The 25,549-nt window shown below is 41.5% G+C and overlaps 2 protein-coding genes across 2 annotated transcripts; one reads left to right on the forward strand and one right to left on the reverse strand.

Annotated features, from left to right (window-relative positions):
- Positions 1–205: 205 nt before the first annotated feature.
- LOC141399307 (intraflagellar transport protein 140 homolog) lies at positions 206–19,183 on the reverse strand. The gene is made up of 9 exons (XM_073977801.1): positions 18,947–19,183; positions 18,289–18,884; positions 17,652–17,812; positions 6,953–7,428; positions 5,903–6,889; positions 5,128–5,733; positions 4,947–5,069; positions 647–1,760; positions 206–581 (listed from the first exon to the last, which is right to left on the reverse strand). The coding sequence occupies exons 1-9, from the start codon at positions 19,091–19,093 to the stop codon at positions 298–300; spliced, it is 4,494 nt and encodes a 1,497-aa protein (XP_073833902.1). The 5' UTR covers positions 19,094–19,183; the 3' UTR covers positions 206–297.
- A 293-nt stretch (positions 19,184–19,476) lies between these two features.
- On the forward strand, positions 19,477–20,482 carry Tspo (Translocator protein). The gene is made up of 2 exons (XM_073977806.1): positions 19,477–19,990; positions 20,059–20,482. The coding sequence occupies exons 1-2, from the start codon at positions 19,670–19,672 to the stop codon at positions 20,257–20,259; spliced, it is 522 nt and encodes a 173-aa protein (XP_073833907.1). The 5' UTR covers positions 19,477–19,669; the 3' UTR covers positions 20,260–20,482.
- The last annotated feature ends 5,067 nt before the right edge of the window (positions 20,483–25,549 follow it).

The following is a 25,549-nucleotide window of genomic DNA, read 5'->3' on the forward strand; positions in this document are numbered from 1 at the left end:
GTATGTATATATATCATCACAATCAATAAATGGCTTAAGTTGAATTTCGTTGAAATGTTTAGTCGGTCTCGTTGCCCCGATTAACCCAATATACCTATAACTTTTATGGGAAATTTTTTATGGGGTTGTACAATGGAAATTTCAAATCGCTCGTACAATTATCCCAAATCTAAGAGGAAAAAATTACTTTCGAACTGAAGAAGAATTTTATATACAATACATATGTATTTTATTATATAAATAATAAACATCACATAAAAATGACTAGATTTGCAAATACATCCATCCACTGCTCTTTTAACGTAAAACTTCTTGTATTTCTTCTTGATCACTGTCATCATCATTGTCCATGGCATATGACTGTGTTGGTTTCCATATCAAATCAAAATCCAAATTACATTCCTTTGCAATTCGTTGTACCAATGATTTTTCTAAAATTCCCGATGAGCACCAACCTGGATCTCGAACAGATAATTCTTTCAGTGCCTTGGCAGCTTCATTGTATTGTTTGGTGTTTGTAAGGGCTCTTATCAGCAAGGCAATAATATCCGATTGGCGTATAGGTGGCATTTCTGGTTTAACTAAAAGATAAATTAAACAATAAGTAAACAAGTACTTTTAAATTTAACTTCAATGGCGAACTTACTCAACATATTGCGACAACCCGATATGGCCATTTGATTATCACCATTTTGTAATGCATTTTGTATTTCCAAAATACTCTTTACATCGGCCATGGTCCTTTGTAAATTATTAATGGCCTGTTGGCTATGACCACCCAATTTGACCAGACATGCGTGGGCCTCCTGCATTGCCTTTAAGGCCTTTTCATAGTTATGGTATTCATCGATTTCAATTTGTGCACAAATTGCATAGAAGTTAGCCAACGAGTCAAAGGCTTGACCTTTCGAATAAAATGTGACAATGTGCTTCAATATGTTATTATCATCCTGCCAATTTAAAGCTTGCAAATAATTAGCAGCCATTATATAGACTTCATGTTGCCGCGACATATTTGCAAAGAATATTATCTTTTCGGTATTTCCCGATTTCAAGAGACTTTTCATTGCTCGCACTTTATCTCCAGCCTGGGTAAACTTTTTCGTAGCTGTATGATAATCTCCCTGTTGCTGTAGCAATTCTCCCAATTGTGACAATATATAAATGCGAGAATCTTCATCCAGTTCACCCTTTACGGGAGTTAGCATTTCTGCCAAATCTTCAGTGATGGGTACACCCTTCTCCGCGCATATTTGTATGGCCTTTTTCAACTGCTTTGTCTTGGCCAGTAAATGAGCCGCCTTTTGATGTTGTTCCACCCCCATAAAGAATTCAGCACAACGATGTATTAGCTCAGGATCAGAATCGGTGGTTAATTCCGCAGCTATCACTTCTAAAATATCCGGTTGTTCTGATTCAAAGGCCATGTCGACAGCTTTGTGTAACATTCCAGCTCGATGGTACAGTTCGACGGCACGTTTAAAAGATCCCACCTCTTCGAAATAGGCTGCAGCCACAGCCTTATCACGATTTCGCGATGAACTGGCCACAGTCCAGAGTTCATCTTGAAAATCATTTTCTTTGCAAATACGTATGGCATTGCTAAATGTTTGGGCGCGTGTGTAAAACATGATGGCATCTTGAAACTTTCCAACATTCTCATAGTGACGAGCCAAGTGGTAGCAGGCGGCACGATCACCTGATTGTCGGGCAATGGTATCGGCTTTGGATATTTTACCCAAGTAGCAAAGAATTTTGACCTGAAAGTGAGGTAAAGAGGTAGAGTAGAAATTAGAGGATTGGGTGTGTCATTATATTTTTTATCCACAAACATGTGGACAATTTTTTGTACCATTGTGGATAATTTTATCCACCAATTTTATTCACCAACGTGGATAATTTGATCCACCAATGTGAATCATTTTATCCAACAACGTGGACAATTTTATCCACTAATGTGAATAATTTTATCTACCAACGTGGAAAATTTTGTCCACCAACGTGGATATCCTTATCCACCAACGTGGATAATTTTATCCGCCAACGTGGATAATTTTGTCCACCAACGTGGATAATTTTATCCACCAACGTGGATAATTTTATCCACCAACGTGGATAATTTTATCCACCAAAGTGTTAAATTTTATCCACCAACGTGGATAATTTTATCCACCAAAGTGGACAATTTTATCCACCAATGTGGATAATTTTATTCACCAACGTGGATAATTGTTTTCACCAATGTGGACAATTTTATCCACCACCGTGGATAATTTTATCCTCCAATGTGGACAATTTTAACCACCAACGTGGGCAATCTTATGCACCAACGTAGATAATTTCATCCACCAACGTGGATAATTTTATCCATCAAAGTGTTCAATTTTATCCACCAACGTGGATAATTTTATCCACCAACGTGGACAATTTTATCCACCAATGTTGATAATTTTATTCACCAACGTGAATAATTTTTTCACCAACGTGGATAATTTTATTCACCAATGTGGATAATTGTTTTCACCAACGTGGATAATTTTATTCACCAATGTGGACAATTTTATCCACCACCGTGGATAATTTTATCCTCCAATGTGGACAATTTTGTCCACCAATGTGGATAATTTTATCCACCATCGTGGATAATTTTATTCACCAACGTTGATAATTTTATTCACCAACGTTGATAATTTTATCCACCAACGTGGAAAATTTTTTTACCAACGTGGATAATTTTATCCACCAAAGTGTTAAATTTTATCCACCAACGTGCATAATTTTATCCACCAAAGTGGACAATTTTATCCACCAATGTGGATAATTTTATTCACCAACGTGGATAATTGTTTTCACCAATGTGGACAATTTTATCCACCACCGTGGATAATTTTATCCTCCAATGTGGACAATTTTAACCACCAACGTGGGCAATCTTATGCACCAACGTGGATAATTTCATCCACCAACGTGGATAATTTTATCCATCAAAATGTTCAATTTTATCCACCAACGTGGATAATTTTATCCACCAACGTGGACAATTTTATCCACCAATGTGGAGAATTTTATTCACCAACGTGAATAATTTTTTCACCAACGTGGATAATTTTATTCACCAATGTGGATAATTGTTTTCACCAACGTGGATAATTTTATTCACCAATGTGGATAATTTTATCCTCCAATGTGGACAATTTTGTCCACCAATGTGGATAATTTTATCCGCCAACGTGGATAATTTTGTCCACCAACGTGGATAATTTTATCCACCAACGTGGATAATTTTATCCACCAACGTGGATAATTTTATCCACCAACGTGGATAATTTTATCCACCAACGTGGATAATTTTATCCACCAACGTGGATAATTTTATCCACCAAAGTGGACAATTTTATCCACCAATGTGGATAATTTTATTCACCAACGTGGATAATTGTTTTCACCAATGTGGACAATTTTATCCACCAATGTGGACAATTTTAACCACCAACGTGGGCAATCTTATGCACCAACGTGGATAATTTCATCCACCAACGTGGATAATTTTATCCATCAAAGTATTCAATTTTATCCACCAACGTGGATAATTTTATCCACCAACGTGGATAATTTTATCCACCAACGTGGACAATTTTATCCACCAATGTGGATAATTTTATTCACCAACGTGAATAATTTTTTCACCAACGTGGATAATTTTATTCACCAATGTGGATAATTGTTTTCACCAACGTGGATAATTTTATTCACCAATGTGGAAAATTTTATCCACCACCGTGGATAATTTTATCCTCCAATGTGGATAATTTTATCCTCCAATGTGGACAATTTTAACCACCAACGTGGATAATTTTGTCCACCAACGTGAATAATTTTATCTACCAATGTGAATAATTTTATCCACTAATGTGAATAATTTTGTCTACTAACGTGGACAATTTTGTCCACCAACGTGGATATCCTTATCCACCAACGTGGATAATGTTATCCGCCAACGTGGATAATTTTGTCCACCAACGTGGATAATTTTATCCACCAACGTGGATAATTTTATTCACCAACGTGGATAATTGTTTTCACCAACGTGGATAATTTTATTCACCAATGTGGACAATTTTATCCACCACCGTGGATAATTTTATCCTCCAATGTGGACAATTTTATCCACCACCGTGGATAATTTTATCCTCCAATGTGGACAATTTTGTCCACCAATGTGGATAATTTTATCCACCATCGTGGATAATTTTATTCACCAACGTTGACAATTTTATTCACCAACGTTGATAATTTTATCCACCAACGTGAATAATTTTATCCACCAATGTGAATAATTTTATCTACCACTATCCACCAACGTGGATATCCTTATCCACCAACGTGGATATCCTTATCCACCAACTTGGATAATTTTATTCACCAATGTGGATAATTTTATCCACCAAAGTGGATAATTTTTTACTTCAACGTGTATCATTTTATCCGCTACCGCGGATAATTTTACCCAATAACGTGGATTATTTTATCCACCAAAGTGGATAATTTTTTCCACCAATGTGGATAATTTTAACCATCAACGTGGATGATTTTATCCACAAACGTGGATTATTTATCCAACAACGAGGATAATTTAATTCACCAACGTGGATAATTTAATTCACTAACGTGGACAATTTTATCCTCGAACGTGAATAATTTTATCCACCAATGTGGATAATTTTATCCATCAAACCTATGCTTCAACGTAGGTTTCATGTCGCTACAACAACAACAACGTTTCATCCACCAACGCGGATAATTTTATCAACTAACGGGGACAATGTTATCCACCGATGTGGGTAATTTTATCCACCAATGTGGAACATTATTTATATAAAAATTATTTATATAAAACAGCTCTGAAATCATCAATCCTATTATTAGTTATCTTATTATGTATTTACCTGAGAATACCAATCATCGGCTTTCTGATAAATTGCTAAAGCACCATCCATATCTCCGGAACTTTCTACATATTGACCCCACCATTTCAGCATGTTCGGATCGGTGGTATTATGCATGTAACGCTGAAACGAAAGTTTTAATATGTTGCCATCATAAAGCCTCCTTCTCTCTCCATCTTACCTTCAAAGCTATGGGATTATCCAAGAGCAATCGTGTTATATTTTGTACTGGATTTTGGGTCTTTTCAAAATACTCTAAAGCACCAGCAATATCACCTTGTTCTGCCAGCTCTTTGGCCTTGTGATAATAGGTATTTTTCAAATGTATACGATCATGAGTTTCAGCTATTTTTAAAGCTTCATCCATTTTACCCGTGGCCTGAAGATGTTTATTCAACAGGTCATAACGTCCACATTTCTCCAATAACTCTCTTGCCTTGTCGGGCATATTTAATTCAGTAGCCAATACCGCGGTTTTGGCTTCTATTTCTAAATCATCATCTTCTAAAGCTTCACGTACCGCCCGCACTGAACGTGCTTTACCCAGGTGACCAAGGCAAACTTTAGCCACATCTAAACGTTGACTTTCAATACACATTTTTGCCAAATTGGACCAAACCGCTTTTGATTGGATTGACCGTATGCTACGATAGGCCAGATCCATATTTCCCTCGGCCACATGCATGCTGAAATTCAAAACCATGCGGCGTGTCGAAGTGTCACAGTCCTTTAGGTCGCTAAAGTCACGCAAAGGGGTTTCTCGCATTACACTTATATCCAGGGTTATCTGAGGGAGGAATGAAAAGAAGTACAAATTATAAGACATGGAAAGTTCTATACAAAAATGTAAGACAATTTGATCCCAACTCCTACATTCCTCTCTCCCAAAAACGCAAGGGAAAAGTTTGTTCATTCTTCCCGTATTTTCTTTAAATTGTGGTACATTTTGAACTTACCACACAAGGAATGCATATATTAACCAGCTGCTCCCCCGATGCCAGATCCTTGGTTTCCAGAACATTCAGCTTGTTATTATCGGAATAAAAGAACACCCAAACAGCCGTCTCAACATATTGTTGTTGCCCAGCTTTTGTTTCATTCACTTTTCCTCGACTTTTCTCTTGCTGCTGCTGTTGTTGTTGCTTCATCGATTTTATTTCCATTGCCAACAGTCTAGGTTCCTCAGCATCCCACCACAATGATACGGGTGTACATGAATCCAAAGACTCTCCCTCCAGTTTGTCATCTTGGCGCAAATCAAATTCCATTAAATGATTCCTTTCAAAATCCCAACAATATAAAATGGCTTGGGGAACAAAGCTACGATTGGCAATCAGCAATGACAAGTGTGTACCATCCGAATTACATTTTACCATAATAACTTCTCCAAAATCTTCAAAAAGATCATATGCCGATTTGGCTGGAAATAAAATCCTTGGGTCATGCCTCGATACATCATAACATTTGATATAGCCATTCATTGTAAAGATCGACAAATAGGAACCGGTTAAATCCATGCCAATTATTTTACCCTCTGTACTGCTGGACATAATCTTGTGCAAGACAACACCACCGATTGAAAATATGGTCACATCATTGGTGGTAAGGCAAAAAACATTTTGTTGGCGTACACCCAAAGCCAGGCAATCTGCACTGAAGGTTTGCAGCAACGTCACCACAAGTTGATTGGAATTTTGATCAGTTTTGAGACTATCGCTTGAGGAGGTTTCCGCAGCATCCACAATTTCTTTGTCTATGATATATGTGGATATACTACGTCCATTACTCAAGGCCATATTAGATATATCCAATGCCAAGGAGGTAACACAAAACTCAGCTTGTACCGTACAATTACGCTTGTCGTGATATTCAAGATAAATATTCCTGGCACTTTGTTGTATGGCCCACAATTCTCGACTGTGAAAGGATATCAATGGTTGTTCCTGCAAGTAATTAATATTAAACACAAACCCCTTTTTTCAAAAATACCACCTTCCCAAACATACCTTCAGCACATACACATTGGATACACAATTGACCAGCAGACATGGTTTCGCCAGCTCATTAAAACCCCAAAGACATTGTTTTATGGAACCACGCAGATAAGAAATATTTGTCAACTTCCAAATATCCTCAGGTGCCGATGTTTTATAACCCACATTGCGTTTCCATGTATAAAGATTACCCAAATTTGTACCAGCATTTAAGGTCTGATTATCATTGATATACGTGATACAGGTAAAATATTCATTGGTATTATGCGTGGCGGTACTCTTCAAATGTCTCACGGCACCACCACCCACATGGTTTAGCACAGAACTAGCACCCTCAAAACCTTCCTGATTGAAGTAGTTCATTGTCGATGATGATGACGATGCTGTTTGATAATCTCCAACCGTCGAAGTCTTTGCACTGGGCAAATCCATTTTCAATACATAATTGTCACTCTTTTCAATGTCCCAAATTCGAACGGATAAATCTCCTGTAAACATGGAGGGAAAAATTAATTTAGAGAAATATATCTTAAAATCACTAACATGGTGGCCAAGCAAGTAAAATGTGTGAAGAATAAAGGACTTTATTTACATTTGGCAAAGTCTTTTTGACGGGCCCGAAGAGGTGCGCAAGCTGTTTTAATTGACAAGTTAATAGTGATAGGATGAAGAGAAAATAGTTGAACAATAGTTGAACTTTTGAAAAAATATTTTTTAAAATCCACTCCTAAGGCTGGCCTTTTGAAAGTATTTTTTTTAAATGAACGTCTAAGGTGTAAGATTCCGAGCAGACACTATCTCTGTTTACGATAGCTGATCAATCCCACGGCAGCGGGTTCTTTCGTACCGGATTGACCCGGAACAACACAAAACCAATCTTCCGGCCAGCGGTTGCCACCTCAGTGTGTACATGTTTGTCTTTGTTTCGTTTTTCTGTATTGGGAGCAGCATATCCCGGAATGCTTGCTCCGAATTCTATTGGTCCGAGCCGGGACGGAGGAAAACCCAGGACCAATATATCTGTGCTCAGTTTGTCACATCCGCATCTTCACCCACATCCAACCTTCGGTGAGATGCAATAGATGTCAGGAGTGGGTGCATCTAAGAGGTTGCTCTGGACTCGTCCACGGTAGGGACTACGACAGGGACTATGTTGCTGCATGCTGCGTGAACACAACCCACAGTGAGTTGTCCTCATCATCAAAATAAGCGACTTCCTCGCAGTCCCCCAACAGCAGCCGCACACGCAGCCGTTTAACACCAGCCGTTGTTGTCCCAATCTCCGGAAATTCAGCCTTTTTGCAATTGAATTGCAATGGACTCCGAGGTAAGATCGAGGAGATAGTAGATTTTATGAGTCGGAAGAACATCAAGGTCGCGGCGGTGCAGGAAACCAAGCTGAACAACAACCACAGCTTAGAGCATTGTGATGGTTACAATGTTCTGAGGAAAGATCGCACCAGAAGACCTATCTCGCTTGAGCCTGTCTCTAATGACCCGTACATGGAATGTATGGGGGTAGCAGTCAGGTGTGGAGCTGCCGAGATAGAGTTGCTGACTGTATACATCCCGCCGAGAAATAGCTATATCCCTGATTATAGGCCTGATATTAGCCCGCTATTGCAAGGTCATAATCGTCTGGTCCTGGGGGATTTTAATGCGCATCATGAGATGTGGCATTCGGCCCTCGGAAACGACCAGAGAGGTACAGCGCTGGCTGAGCAGATTGATAGCTCTACGTTTTGCACGGTCAATGAGGACGCCCCTACCAGAATTAGAGGAGAGTGTCACAGTTCGCCTGACATAACCATCGTGTCACCTGGTCTGACAAATGACGTTACCTGGCAACCCGTCATTTCCCTTGGATCAGACCATCTCCCCATAATTGTCTCCATTAGCAGACCACCCGACTTCATCACCTCTGAACGCCGCACGATCGTCAATCATAAAAAAGCTGATTGGCCGAGTTTCAGAGAGTTCACCAATCACCGCTTCAGAGAATTGCCCAATCCTTCTGATGTTCGGGTAGCGGAAAGGACGTTCCGGGACATCATCACTGCTGCAGACCAAATTTACCAGCAGAGACAACGGGATTAGCAAATGAGCGTGATGAGCTTCGTCGTATCAACCCCAATGACCCCAGAGTCAGGGAGCTGACACTGGAAGTTAACATGTTGGTCGGCGAGCATAAGCGGAACAAATGGTTAAATCATCTGAAGAGCTGCAACATTGGAGCCGGTATAGGTGAATTGTGGGCAACGGTTAATTCACTCTCGAACCCTGGAAGAAGGGAAGATAGGACCTCAGTCACGTTTGGCGACGTTACATTGACGGGCCCGAAGAGGTGCGCAAGTAATTTCAATCGACAGTTTGTCGAGCATCCCGAGAGTGACAGGGCGAAGAGAAGAGTATTACGTCGCATCAGATCTCTTCCTGCCGAGGATGAACCACCACAATTTATAATGGATGATGTTGCCAATGCCATCAGAAACGCTAAATCATCCAAAGCGTTGGGCCCTGATGGAATCTCCATGGTAATGTTGAAGCAGCTGGATGAGCCGGCAGTCGAGTATCTCACCAAAGTCTTCAACTTGTCGCTAGCCACCCTCGTTGTTCCCGAAGTCTGGAAAATGGGCAGGGTGGTCCCACTACGGAAGCCAGGCAAGGATGCCAGCAAAAGTGAATCGTACAGACCGATTTTGCTTTTGTCGCCCGTAGCAAAGACACTTGAGGCCTTGATCCTCCCCAGTATCAGAAATAGCTATTAAGTTGCCGATCATCAACATGGATTCCGTAAGCAGCACAGCACGACAACAGGGCTGCACGCCATTACCACATATGTATATCTGTAAAGGACTCAACCAGAGACGGCCGTGCGATAGAACAGTGATGGTGGCTCTTGACTTATCAAAAGCCGTTGATACAGTCAGGCACTCCACGCTGTTTGAGGACATTGAGCAGACAACCCTCGAACAACTATTTAACCGATCTTACCACCTTTCTCCATTCGAAGAATATGCAGATTTCCCCCACAAAATCTACAGCCACTCTGTTCACCACATGGACAGCGCAGTTTGGACGTGAGTTGAATGTCGTGGTCGACGGTAGCAGAATTCCGACCACAAACTGCCCTAAAATTTTAGAGGTCACATTCGACACTACATTCACGTCGTGCGCTCACGCCACAGCTATCTGCGACATGTTGAAAAGTAGGAACAAGGTCCTCAAGTCCCTGGCCGGCAGCACTTGGGGTGCAGATAAAGAAACCTTGTTGGTCACGTATAACGCTATAGGTCGGTCTGTGGTAAGCTATGCGGCTCCAGTCTGGTCCCCTAGATTGTGTGATTCGAACTGGAAAAAGATTCAAACTTGCCAGAATGCAGCCCTGAGAACTGTGACAGGGTGCCTCCTCAAATCTTCAGTGGACCATCTACATGAGGAGGCAAAAATTCTTCCTGTAAAGCAACACAATGAGATGCTTTCGTTGCAGTACCTGCTTGGATGTTATCGTGTGAGCCATCCCAATCACCATCTGGTGGGTAGGCCCGGCCCATTCAGGGAGATCAGGAAGGATATCCATGCTCTAGAGGGAGAGGTCCAACGATACAGGAGAGAACCCCTAGATCAACAAGCATATCAAGCAGGATTGAATAGAATTCACACGGACGCACTTGCCAAGGCCTTAAGCAATTATAGTGTGAATAAAGTACTCGGAGTACATCCTCCATCTATCGCAGCTGAGGAGCGTCAGCTGCCACGACAAACCGGAGTAGTTTTGGCTCAACTACGCTCGGGATATTGCAGTCGCCTAAATTCGTATTGGGCGGAAATCGATCGCGCCGTGCAAGACATATGCCCAGTATGCGGCATGGGCCCGCACGACACACAACACCTTTTTAACTGCCCCGCCAAACCTACCCATCTAACTCCAGTGGATCTGTGGCTACAACCCATCGAAGCAGACACTTTTCTGGAACTGGAGATAGACCCATAGCCAGATTGAACAGAGGAACGAATATATAAACATAACAAAAACACTGTTACAACAACAACAACAACGATAGCTGATGTTGCGTATGCCATCCGCAAGGCAATCTTAAGCGCTGGGATCAGATCATGGTAATGCTGAATTAGCTGGATAGGCCAGGAGTTGAGTATCTTACAAAAAGACATTAACGTGTCAACGAACTTTACGAATTCAAAAACGAAGATATTCAAGTCGAATGTGGTATCCCTACGTACTTAGCTGTACGATCCTGGTTTGGCAACAATAACCTTTAATTCAAAGCTACCGACACTTACAAATCGGTGTATTCGATGCATATTGACTTGTTATTTTAGATAATGGACTTGTTTAACTAAAATACCGAGCCTGCCTATAAATCCAAAAATGTATTCACAGAGTTTAATGAACCGAATATGGTCTCTACAGCCAATACCCCTAGATTTTTCTATCATTAACAAATGTCTTTGTTCAATTCAATTTAATACATATTTATCATATAATCTTATCTCTAATAAAAAAATTGAAGTGCATTGTTTGAATCATGTAGGTATGTAGCAGGTGCACAACATGTCTATGACTACTCTAAACTTTGACGAAATTTAGATTAGAGTAATAAATTAAAAATCAATTACCACTATCATGAAAATTATTGAAATTTCATTTAGAATCTTTGGCTACAACCGTTTATATACCTTTGATAAGTGTGGTGTATTTCAATAGTTATTTCATACACATGGCAACTCTTTTTCTATTCTATAAATTCTCTCTTTCCATCAATGTATCTTTTGTACTAATAACTATTCGCTACAGTTTTAGTAACTGCCATTTTGCTTACTAGTTATAATTAACTTCTTCACTTCGATTTCAACCATCAAACAGATCAAAACGTTCGACTCCATTTTTATTCGATTTATATTCTTCTTTGTTGTTATATATTTTATTAAATAAAGCATTATTATTTAAACATTATCAAACGCGTGCTTACTTTTCAATTTAAATACACAACAATAAGCTTCAGGGCTTCTGAGTGAAAAATGTTGATATTTCAACATATTCCGTAGCAGCACTAAATCCAATCCGATCTTCATATCTTGGCGAAATAAAACAATTTAGCAACGAGTATGTCTTTCAATTAGATTAGATTGATTTATTGCTTTCAGATTGGTATGTTGGCACGTTTTCCAAGGGAGTGCGGGCTCGTAATGGATTGTAAATATTACGAGGGTATATGCTCGTACACTTTGATACGAACAAAAATGTGCTTCACCGAAATAATGATTTTTGACCTCAAGTATCGATGATTACCAAATTTTAGTCATTTCGGGGGGTTGTTGTGGACACAACCTTAAAAATAACGAAAATCGGGAGGTACCGTTCTATGGGGGCTATATGAAGGCGTCGACCTGTACGGACAAATTTTAGGTGAAAGTTTTATATATACCACCAACGAAGACTAAATACTAAATGTCATACCAAATGTTAGCCATTTCGATGGATTATTGTGGCCATAACCTTCAAAATACCGAAAATCGGGTGGTACCGTTCTGTGGGGGCTATATTAAGGCGTGGACCTGTACTGACGAATTTCCGGGGAAAGTGTTGTGCCCCTCACGAAGACTAAATACCAAATTTCAGCCATTTCGGTACAAAATTGAGGACTTAACCTTAAAAATACCGAACATCGGGAAGTACCGCTCTATGGGGGCTACATGAAGGCGTGGACCTATACCGAAATATTTCATATGGAATGTTTAATATCCCAAATGAAGACTAAATACTAACTTTCAGCCATTTCGGTGTAATATTGAGGCCACTATCTTCAAAATACTGAAAATCGGGAGGTACCGTTATATGGGGGCTGTATGTAAGCGTGGACATATACCGACAAATTTCATACGGAATGTTTAATACCCCAAATGAACACTAAGTACCAAATTTCAGCCATATCCGCGGAATATTAAGACCACAACCTTCAAAATACTGGAAATCGGGAGGTACCGTTATGAAGGCGTGGACCTATACCGACAAAATTCTGGAGGAAAGTTTTATACACCCAACGAAGACTAAGTACCATATTTCAGCCATTTCAGAGTGACAATTAAGCTAAAACCTTTAAAATACCGAAAATCGTGTTGTTGTTGTAACAGTGTTTTTGTTATGTTCATATGTTCGTTCCTCTGTTCAATCTGGCTCTGGGTCTATCTCCAGTTCCAGAAAAGTGGCTGCTTCGATGGGATGTAGCCACAGATCCACTGGAGTTAGATGGGTAGGTTTGGTGGGGCAGTTAAAAAGGTGTTGTGTGTGGTGCGCGCCCATGCCGCATACTGGGCAGATGTCCTGCACGGCGCGGTCGATTTCCGCCCAATAAGAATTTAGGCGACTGCAATATCCCGAGCCAAAACTACTCTGGTTTCTCGTGGCAGCTGACGCTCCTCAGATGGAGGATGTACTCTGAGTACTTTATTCACACTATAATTGCTTAAGGTCTTGGCAACTTCGTCCGTGTGAATGCTATTTAATCCTGCTTGATATGCTTGTTGATCTAGGGGTTCTCTCCTGTATCGTTGGACCTCTCCCTCTAGAGCATGGATATCCTTCCTGATCTCCCTGAATGGGCCGGGCCTACCCACAAGATGGTGATTGGGATGGCTCACACGATAACATCCAAGCAGGTACTGCAACGAAAGCATCTCATTGTGTTGCTTTACAGGAAGAATTTTTGCCTCCTCATGTAGATGGTCCACTGAAGATTTGAGGAGGCACCCTGTCGCTGTTCTCAGGGCGGCATTCTGGCAAGTTTGAATCTTTTTCCAGTTCGAATCACACAATCTCGGGGACCAGACTGGAGCCGCATAGCTTACTACAGACCGACCTATTGCGTTATACGTGGCCAACAAGGTTTCTTTATCTGCACCCCAAGTGCTGCCGGCCAGGGACTTGAGGACCTTGTTCCTACTTTTCAACTTGTCGCAGATAGCTGTGGCGTGTGCGCACGACGTGAATGTAGTGTCGAATGTGACCCCTAAAATTTTAGGGCCGTTTGTGGTCGGAATTCTGCTACCGTCGACCACGACATTCAACTCACGTCCAAACTGCGCTGTCCATGTGGTGAGCAGAGTGGCTGTACATTTTGTGGGGGAAATCTGCATATTCCTCGAATGGAAAAAGGTGGTAAGATCGGTTAAATAGTTGTTCAGTCTCTCACAGATGTCATCAGGATAGGTACCCGACGCCAGGATCGTGCAATCATCCGCATACGTCACGATCTCAATGCCGTCTGGAGGGGGTGGAATACAGTAGAGGTAGAGGTTAAACAGTTCCGGAGATATCACCCCACCATGGGGAACTCCCTGTTTCACTCTACGGGGTTTGGACTTCTTATTACTGAATTCCACATACGACTGGCGTCCACACATATAGTTGACTATCCAACGTTTCAAGCTTGGCCGGAGGGTTGTCTGCTCAATGTCCTCAAATAGCGTGGAGTGCCTGACTGTATCAAAGGCTTTTGATAAGTCAAGCGCCACCATCACTGTTCTATCGCACGGCCGTCTCTGGTTGAGTCCTTGACAAATATGTGTGGTAATGGCGTGCAGCGCAGTCGTCGTGCTGTGCTGCTTACGGAATCCATGCGGATTATCCGCAACTTGATGGCTATTTCTGATACTGGGGAGGAAGGAGCAAGGCCTCAAGTGTCTTTGCTACGGGCGACAAAAGCGAAATCGGTCTGTACGATTCACTTTTGCTGGCATCCTTGCCTGGCTTCCGTAGTGGGACCACCCTGCCTATTTTCCAGACTTCGGGAACAACGAGGGGGGCTGGCGACAAGTTGAAGACTTTGGTGAGATACTCGACTCCCGGCTCATCCAGCTGCTTCAACATTACCATGGAGATTCCATCAGGGCCCAACGCTTTGGATGATTTAGCGTTCCTGATGGCATTGGCAACATCATCCATTGTAAATTGTGGTGGTTCATCCTCGGCAGGAAGAGATCTGATGCGACGTAATACTCTTCTCTTCGCCCTGTCACTCTCGGGATGCTCGACAAACTGCCGATTGAAATTACTTGCGCACCTCTTCGGGTCAGTCAACGTAACGTCGCCAAACGTGACTGAGGTCCTATCTTCCCTTCTTCCAGGGTTCGAGAGTGACTTAACCGTTGCCCACAATTCACCTATACCGGCTCCAATATTGCAGCTCTTCAGATGATTTAACCATTTGTTCCGCTTATGCTCGCCGAGCAGCCTGTTAACTTCCAGTGTCAGCTCCCTGACTCTGGGGTCATTGGGGTTGATACGACGAAGCTCATCACGCTCATTTGCTAATCCCGTTGCCTCTGCTGGTAAATTTGGTCTTACTTCGGGTATTCGACCAGCAGGGATATGGCAAGCGGCTGCAGCAGTGATGATGTCCCGGAACGTCCTTTCCGCTACCCGAACATCAGAAGGATTGGGCAATTCTCTGAAGCGGTGATTGGTGAACTCTCTGAAACTCGGCCAATCAGCTTTTTTATGATTGACGAACGTGCGGCGTTCAGAGGTGATGAAGTCGGGTGGTCTGCTAATGGAGACAATTATGGGGAGATGGTCTGATCCAAGGGAAATGACGGGTTGCCAGGTAACGTCATTTGTCAGACCAGGTGACACGATGGTTATGTCAGGCGAACTGTGACACTCTCCTCTAATTCTGGTAGGGGCGTCCTCATTGACCGTGCAAAACGTAGAGCTATCAATCTGCTCAGCCAGCGCTGTACCTCTCTGGTCGTTTCCGAGGGCCGAATGCCATATCTCATGATGCGCATTAAAATCCCCCAGGACCAGACGATTATGACCTTGCAAGAGCGGGCTAATGTCAGGCCTATAATCAGGGATACAGCTATTTCTCGGCGGGATGTATACATTCAGCAACTCTATCTCGGCAGCTCCACACCTGACTGCTACCCCCATACATTCCATGTATGGGTCATTAGAGACAGGCTCAAGCGAGATAGGTCTGTATTGGACAGACTGGTGCAATAGGAAAGCCAATCCCCCACCTCCACTTCTGGTGCGATCTTTCCTCAGAACATTGTAACCATCACAATGCTCTAAGCTGTGGTTGTTGTTCAGCTTGGTTTCCTGCACCTCCGCACCTTGATGTTCTTCCGACTCATAAAATCGACTATCTCCTCGATCTTACCTCGGAGTCCATAGCAATTCAATTGCAAAAAGGCTGCATTTTCGGGGATTGGGACAACAACGGCTGGTGTTAAAGGCTGCGTGTGCGGTTGTTGTCGAGGGCCGCAGTCCCGTAATCAGACGACGAGGGAGTCTCGTAATCCGACGACGACTCACTTGGGACTGTGCTCACGCAGCATGCAGCAACATAGTCCGGCTCGGACCAATAGAATTCGAAGCAGTCATTCCGGGATATGATGCTCCCAATACAGAAAAACGAAACAAATACAAACGTGTACACACTGAGGTGGCAGCCGCTGGTCGGAACATTGGTTTTGTGTTGTTCCGGGTCAATCCGGTACGAAAGAACTCGCTGCCGTGGGATTGCGAAAATCGTGCGGTACCCTTCTGTGGGGGGCTATATCAAAGCGTGGACCGATATAGTCCATTTGCAATACCAAACATCCTAGGAGTAATAGAAACTTCTATACCAAATTACAAAGCTCTATCTTAAAAATTGCGACCTGACGGACGAACAGACTTGGACATGGTTATATCGACTTAGAATTTCACCCTGATCAAGAATATATATACTTTATAGGGTCTTCGATGCGAAAACGCACATTTATTATTGTAATCACTTACCGAATACACGTTAACATCATGCGGAAGATATGGAAGACTACATTTTTCAAACCGCTGTTTTCGCACAAACACGAGTAATGTGTCAGTTTCTTCATTGAAATGGAAACGATCCACATAAAACGCGAATGAGTCCGCGATATTTTCAAAAAACACTTTTCCCAAATTTTTCAATGATCGGTTTTTTGAAATAACGCACCCAAGTTAAATAAAAAATACAAAAAACACCTAAAATCCGGCTTCAAAATGTCAGCATCCATAAAAGGTGGATGAAGTGGAAATTTCGAAAAGTAACACTTTAGAAGTGTAATCTTCATTTTGTATTCTTCTACTTTTACTTCGGACTGATGTCCGTCATTTAAATGGTTTAACCAGCATTCGAATAGTAACGTAAAAACCTCGCTAGCTTCAACGTGTTTCAAATTCATGCTTCTTTGAATAATAGCCCAAAGGCTATGCGGTGAGCAAGTAAAATGGATAGTTGGCACGATAACTATCGAACGAAGTGATTTCCAAAATAAGATTCACTTCTACAATAGGCTATGCCATTTTTTCTGGCACCTATTCCACACAAGTTCAACCTTTATTCGCTTTAATCCAAATCAATTGTATTTTCAAAACATCCACATTTATACGGCATATCAACAATTCTTAAGATAAATACCCCATATTTTTTGTCGGCAAGTTCATACGTCAAGTCATAATTTTTGAAGAAAATGATTTCGGTTGTGTAGCCGGTATTCAATCATTTCATAGACGAAAGTCTCAATATTCAAACAGGGTATAACTCTACACTGATATCTCTACTTTTTACTTGTTTTCTTGTAATTTTCGAAAAACTGTTTTGTTTCTATGGTAATTTTAAAAGTTCCACTTCTCAGAATGATGTATTAAATGTGTACTAACCTGTAATTATTGCCAGGGTGGAACCAACCCATGTTATTGCTCCTTTTTTACCCGTAAGCTTAACACTTAGCTTAACACGATCCAACTCGGTCAGAATACCTGTTGACTCAACTAGAAACAGTATTACGGACATATCCTCTGTGAGGCATATTACAGCATCCCTGGTAAAAAGAAAATGTTTTTAAATTTGTTAAAACTATACATTTACTGTAATATTAGTTCTGTTCCAGAACCTGCAAGAAGCTACTATTTTTTACTACGATAACAGCTTTTCCTTTATGTTATCGAAAAAATAGTAAAAATTAGTAGATTCTTGCAATTCTGGAACAGACCAATTATTACAAGATATGTTTTAGTTATTAGGCCTGTTCGATAACTTCGCAAGTAAAAAGTATTTGCAAGTTCTTGCAACTACTTGCAAGACTTCTAAGTTCTCTTTTACTGAAATTTTGTACAAATTTGTACAAACTTTTGGGTTATCGTACAGACGTATTGACTGAACAGAAACTGAAAAGCAGGATCATAACCTAACTTTTAATGTGACACTTTATTTTTAGAAGTCTTCAAATGAGTTTTTTTAAGTAAACAACAACAAAAGATAACTTGTAACAATGCTCCTTCGACGACCACTACTCACTTTTTTGGATGCCATAACATTTGTGTTATCGAAACTGAATTATTATTCAGTACCTCGGTACACGTTCCACCCTGATTAATGTAATACATTTGTCCCACTTGAGTGCACACAAAAAAGCAATAATTATCTTTAATATCTGTATGGGCTGCAGTGCGTACAGCAGTGCGGGGTCTCCAATTTGTTAGCGTATCTAAGGCATTTTCATCACCGGCAACAGCGGCTTTTGCTAAATTGACCATTTCCTCTCTCAATTCACTGCATATGGTACGACGAAATGTTATCAAGGTGAGGACATCACGTAAATCATGCGAAAACATGGTTAAAAATTGATATTGACCATCACAACGCCAACCCGTTAATAGACCCATTGTATCGGCAGTAACCATACGGCCGCCTTGTTCACTGAATTCCACAAGGATTATGGCTGCCTTGTGGGGGCCACTGACACTGGCAAATTCACGATGACCATTAAACCACACATGGATGTCACCATTTTCCCAACAGCTTACCAGGAGTATTCGCTCCGGATGCCATGCCATGGCGGTGCATTGTGAGGTAGGGTGTACGGGATATGTGACATCTCGTTGGGGTTCTCCCTACAAATGTGAGTTTTGAAATAAAGGCAATCCAATAAAAACCTTTTTAACTCCAAACTTACCGTATCTGTAAACACCGTTACTGAGCCTCCTCTTTCTTGACTATATGAAGCCACCGCAAATATGGGTTCCCGCGAATGCCAAGAACCAATAGTTCCCACTGCATCTGAATCTAAAAATTCAACTTTTGTATCAAATAAAAGTGTCATTTGAATGCTTCCAGGAACTAAATACGTCTTAAGTTATACTTTTTGTATTGTCCTGAATTTTGTTTGTGTTCCTTTTGATAAGTTGCCATGGCTACACCGGTGGTTAACTACCCCTCCAAATGGTAAATTCGTTTTTTATTCGAATAACAAAAGACACTAACGGTGGCCACTACATGGGTATTATTGTTTGTTTACTCATGTTATCCATTGAAATACCCGTGTTTGTGTGAATGTTTGTTCCTCCACAATGCAAAACAAAGAGAGCAAATAAAGTGAGTACATGTTATTATTGTTCAACAGCGCAATACAATGGAATGGAATTGCATGGGAAAGAGGCAAGAGATAAATCTAGTTTATGTGCATTCTCTGTGGAGCTGTGCTGGAAAAAAAGTAATATACGTTTTAAGTAAAATAGGCACGTACACTCCGTCATTACCACCAGTGTGAATTAGAACTTGAAAGCAACAGTTTGTGTCCGTCAGCATTAACCAAAATCCCTTCTCTCTTATTGTCTTTACTCAGAGTGTGATCTATTGATTTAGCAAATTCTGGAATTTGTATACATTAAAAAAAAAAATGAGTGAATATTGGAAAGTTGCCGGTGCCGTCATCCTTCCCAATGTGGGTGGTATAATGGGTGGTTTTATTACCCGCAAAAACATAGATCCTTGGTATAAAAAATTAAATTTCCCCTCATATCGTCCACCAAATTGGATATTTGCTCCAATGTGGACTTCGATCTATTCCGCAATGGGTTATGCCTCATATTTAGTGTGGAGAGATTGTGGCAGTTCGTTCAGCGGTGATGCAAAGTGGCCATTGATTACATACGGTACTCAGCTGGCATTAAATTGGGCATGGACACCAATATTTTTTGGTAATCGCAATATTAAAGGGGTAAGCACAAGTGAATTTCATCAGCACACTACATTCCACTACTAATTACTCTTCTCTTTCCATTTTAGGGTCTAATTGACATTACAGCACTAACAGCAACCGCTTCGCTATGCGGTGTACTATTTTATCGTGTCAACAAAGTTGCCGGTTTATTGTTTATACCGTACATTGCCTGGCTAAGTTTTGCCTCGATGCTTAATTATTCGGTGTACAAATTAAATCCAGAAGATAAAGAACAAAAAGCAGTGGAGAATACGAAACAAGAGTAAACGAAATCTGTTGTTAAAATCTGTATATGGCAGTATAGTTATTAATTTTAAAACATTTTTTTCTAATTTTGTATGATGTTATACTTATGTACGTTTATATCATGTGAAGAAGTGCAATATATTTACCATGATATCAAAGAATGATACAATCAAACCGATTAAATACTGTGTATATAATAAAGCAGAACAAAGAAGCATTTTTCAAAACATGCCTAAGAGTAAACAGCGAGTGGTGTATGTATTTTACCGATTTCAAATTAATAATGGTACTTCATATATTAGAATTGCAAATCGATGATCATATGTCGATGTAGATATGTATGTTGGAAACATGGCCCGAGTACGAAATATACCTATTTTAAGTTTAATTGGTAAATATGTTTTTATTAAAATTTGTCTGATCCCAGCAAAAATACCCATAAGAAATTGACCTACTTTCTGATTATTTCAACAAGGGCATGTCATAGGAAATCAGTACTTATTTTTTTGGCAAATAAAAAGTAGATAACTAAGTTGTTGTTGTTGTAACAGTGTTTTTGTTATGTTTATATGTTTGTTCCTCTGTTCAATCTGGCTCTGGGTCTATCTCCAGTTCCAGAAAAGTGGCTGCTTCGATGGGATGTAGCCACAGATCCACTGGAGTTAGATGGGTAGGTTTGGCGGGGCAGTTAAAAAGGTGTTGTGGGTCGTGCGGGCCCATGCCGCATACTGGGCAGATGTCTTGCACGGCGCGATCGATTTCCGCCCAATACGAATTTAGGCGACTGCAATATCCCGAGCGTAGTTGAGCCAAAACTACTCTGGTTTGTCGTGGCAGCTGACGCTCCTCAGCTGCGATAGATGGAGGATGTACTCCGAGTACTTTATTCACACTATAATTGCTTAAGGCCTTGGCAACTGCGTCCGTGTGAATGCTATTCAATCCTGCTTGATATGCTTGTTGATCTAGGGGTTCTCTCCTGTATCGTTGGACCTCTCCCTCTAGAGCATGGATATCCTTCCTGATCTCCCTGAATGGGCCGGGCCTACCCACAAGATGGTGATTGGGATGGCTCACACGATAACATCCATGCAGGTACGAAAGCATATCATTGTGTTGCTTTACAGGAAGAATTTTTGCCTCCCCATGTAGATGGTCCACTGAAGATTTGAGGAGGCACCCTATCGCTGTTCTCAGGGCGGCATTCTGGCAAGTTTGAATCTTTTTCCAGTTCGAATCACACAATCTCGGGGACCAGACTGGAGCCGCATAGCTTACCACAGACCGACCTATCGCGTTATACGTGGCCAACAAGATTTTTTTATCTGCACCTCAAGTGCTGCCGGCCAGGGACTTGAGGACCTTGTTCCTACATTTCAACTTGTCGCAGATAGCTGTGGCGTGTGCGCACGACGTGAATGTAGTGTCGAATGTGACCCCTAAAATTTTAGGGCAGTTTGTGGTCGGAATTCTGCTACCGTCGACCACGACATTCAACTCACGTCCAAACTGCGCTGTCCATGTGGTGAACAGAGTGGCTGTAGATTTTGTGGGGGAAATCTGCATATTCCTCGAATGGAAAAAGGTGGTAAGATCGGTTAAATAGTTGTTCAGTCTCTCACAGATGTCATCAGGATAGGTACCCGACGCCAGGATCGTGCAATCATCCGCATACGTCACGATCTCAATGCCGTCTGGAGGGGGTGGTATACAGGAGAGGTAGAGGTTAAACAGTTTCGGAGGTATCACCGCACCTTGGGGAACTCCCTGTTTCACTCTACGGGGTTTGGACTTCTTATTCCTGAATTCCACATACGACTGGCGTCCACACATATAGTTGACTATCCAACGTTTCAAGCTTGGCCGGAGGGTTGTCTGCTCAATGTCCTCAAACAGCTTGGAGTGCCTGACTGTATCAAAGGCTTGTGATAAGCAAGGCCTCAAGTGTCTTTGCTACGGGCGACAAAAGCGAAATCGGTCTGTACGATCCACTTTTGCTGGCATCCTTGCCTGGCTTCCGTAGTGGGACCACCCTGCCCATTTTCCAGACTTCGGGAACAATGAGGGTGGCTAGCGACAAGTTGAAGACTTTGGTGAGATACTCGACTCCCGGCTCATCCAGCTGCTTCAACATTACCATGGAGATTCCATCAGGGCCCAACACTTTGGATGATTTAGCGTTCCTGATGGCATTGGCAACATCATCCATTGTAAATTGTGGTGGTTCATCCTCGGCAGGAAGAGATCTGATGCGACGTAATACTCTTCTCTTCGCCCTGTCACTCTCGGGATGCTCGACAAACTGTCGATTGAAATTACTTGCGCACCTCTTCGGGTCAGCCAACGTAACGTCGCCAAACGTGACTGAGGTCCTATCTTCCCTTCTTCCAGTGTTCGAGAGTGACTTAACCGTTGCCCACAATTCACCTATACCGGCTCCAATGCTGCAGCTCTTCAGATGATTTAACCATTTGTTCCGCTTGTGCTCGCCGACCAGCCTGTTAACTTCCAGTGTCAGCTCCCTGTCTCTGGGGTCATTGGGGTTGATACGACGAAGCTCATCACGCTCATTTGCTAATCCCGTCGCCTCTACTGGGAAATTTGGTCTTACTTCGGGTATTCGACCAGCAGGGATATGGCGAGCGGCTGCAGCAGTGATGATGTCCCGGAACGTCCTTTCCGCTACCCGAACATCAGAAGGATTGGGCAATTCTCTGAAGCGGTGATTGGTGAAGTCGGGTGGTCTGCTAATGGAGACAATTATGGGGAGATGGTCTGATCCAAGGGAAATGACGGGTTGCCAGGTAACGTCATTTGTCAGACCAGGTGACACGATGGTTGTCAGGCGAACTGTGACACTCTCCTCTAATTCTGGTAGGGGCGTCCTCATTGACCGTGCAAAACGTAGAGCTATCAATCTGCTCAGCCAGCGCTGTACCTCTCTGGTCGTTTCCGAGGCCCGAATGCCACATCTCATGATACGCATTAAAATCCCCCAGGACCAGACGATTATGACCTTCCCTTGTTAAAAAAATCAGACAGTAGGTCAAATTGTAATGAGTATTTTTGCTGGGATGTGATTTTATCGGAATTAACATTCCATCACCCGTCATGTTTAAATTTGTCATATCACGTCACAATGAAATAAATCTATTTACTGCATGGATGTTGTGATGGTGGCTAATTGTGTTGAAGGCAATCAAAATATAAGTTGAATCCACATTTGTTTTGTTGTAGCTTGAAAGTTAGAGGCTACACCAGTTCTAAAAATTTAAACGGTTGAGATATATCTGCCAGAACTAGATAGTCTTTAACCTTTGGCGACAAAATACCAAAACCCCATCCAAGACAGCAGCGTCCTTCTGCAGGCAATTCGTAGAGCACCCATATCGTGATAGTAGAAGTCTACGCCGTCAAGAGCTTCACAGCAATGGGTCTGGCAAACGTAGATGCTGAAACGCATTGGGCAACATGGTACAAACTATATTGCATGCACTTTCCACCTACGTCTCAGCACCTTAGAGTCCCGACATATAGAAGGTGTGAGAAATAGTCCCAGTGCCTACACGGCAAACCTGCAATCCCACGGCAGCGGGTTCTTTCGTACCGGATTGACCCGGAACATCATAGTGTTTCGGCCAGCGGCTGCCAACCCAGCATCAATATTCGTTTATATGTTGGAGTAGTTAGACCTAAAATTGAATACATGGGACATCTATTACTTGATGTTCCGCTCAGCAAAACTCTTAAAATTCAAAGAATCCATTTCCGAGCTCTTAGAGTTGCCCTCGGAGCCATGATTTCCACCCATACACAGTCTTTAGAAGTGGAGGCCAATGTAATGCCCTTACCGGATAGACTAAAACTGCTTGCCAGCAATTACATTAATAATGTGGTAACAGACTGCAGGAACCCGGCCAATAAATTTTTGTCACAATACAATGAAAAGTTCCAAACTAGACCTACACTTTTCCAAATGTACCAAAATAAGAAAACAGACAACAATCTTATGAAACTTCAGCGGCCTATTCAATATGAATTCCCGCTTCAAGCAAACCTACTTGTGTCAAACATAACGTTTCTCGATGTCTGCAAAAATAGTTCGACGTCAGTGAATGTACAAGACCTGGGGCCTAATTCTCGCATCCGTTATCGAACGAGTTTTTGTTCGAAGACAAATTACGAACGATCGAAATTTTTGGATTCCCTTATACGATCGAAATTATTTAAAAAAGTTATCGATACATACGGTTATCGAACGGCGAAACATATGATAAACACAAAATATTACAAACAAACAAGTTGTTGTGCGCGTTGAAACGAAATGAAAGCATGAGAATTGTATAAAATAATAGAAAATTGTGAAAAATTAAAAGTAATAGTGACCCGAAATAAATTCCACTATGTAAAAATATAAAAATCAAATTCTGGCATTGGAAAATATATTTTTAATTTTTAAGAAAAAGTCACCTTTTGTCTATTTTTTTACTCATTTTATTGGAAAAAGTCATTAGTGTGTGATTTTGATTAGTTTTATTGCAAAATATTTCATTAAAGTTCGTTTTGTGCCACAAAAGTAATCATTTCGACAGCAAATGTGTGGCGGGCAAAAACTCGCAAGATTCCACTCGAAAGTGTATTCGACAACGGATGCCGTAATCCAAATACTGAAAATATCGATCGAAATAACTCGATAACGTATGCGAGAATTAGGCCCCAGTACAAAGCTGCAATCACCGCAAATTTCTCCGATTACATAAAAGTATTCACCGACGGTTCAAAGACCCCGGACAAAATCAGCTGTGCTTTATGGATGCCATCGCTAGACATCGGATCATCCTTTTCCCTGAACAAAGCAAGCTCCATATATTCTGCGGAACTCACGCCATACACGAGGCACTTTTATTGATAAGAACCTGCGAACCCGGAAAATACATAATCATCACGGATAGCAAATCCGTCCTTATGGCCATCGGCTTCCGAAACGATAAAAGCACCCATCCCTCTATTTTCCGAATAAAGAACGAGGTGTACCATATGTCGAGGGAGGCTTTCATCGTACACTTCCTATGAGTACCAAGCCATTGTGGTATCGTTGGGAATGAGTACGTAGACCTTATAACAACAAATCATAACCATACCTACCCTTGTCCGAAAATTTGTTCATCGGATTTAAGGCAAGAAAATAAATCTTCGGCTATTACATCTTGGCAGGAAAAATGGAACACAAGTATATGCGGCAGACGATTTTACTCATTCTCCCCTAAAGTCAACTGTCACCCTTGGTTTCGAAACATCAAAATGCCCCGA

This window comes from Musca autumnalis, unplaced genomic scaffold (assembly GCF_047663935.1).
Source record: "Musca autumnalis isolate F117 unplaced genomic scaffold, ASM4766393v1 scaffold_3, whole genome shotgun sequence".
Taxonomy (NCBI): Eukaryota; Metazoa; Arthropoda; class Insecta; order Diptera; family Muscidae; genus Musca; species Musca autumnalis.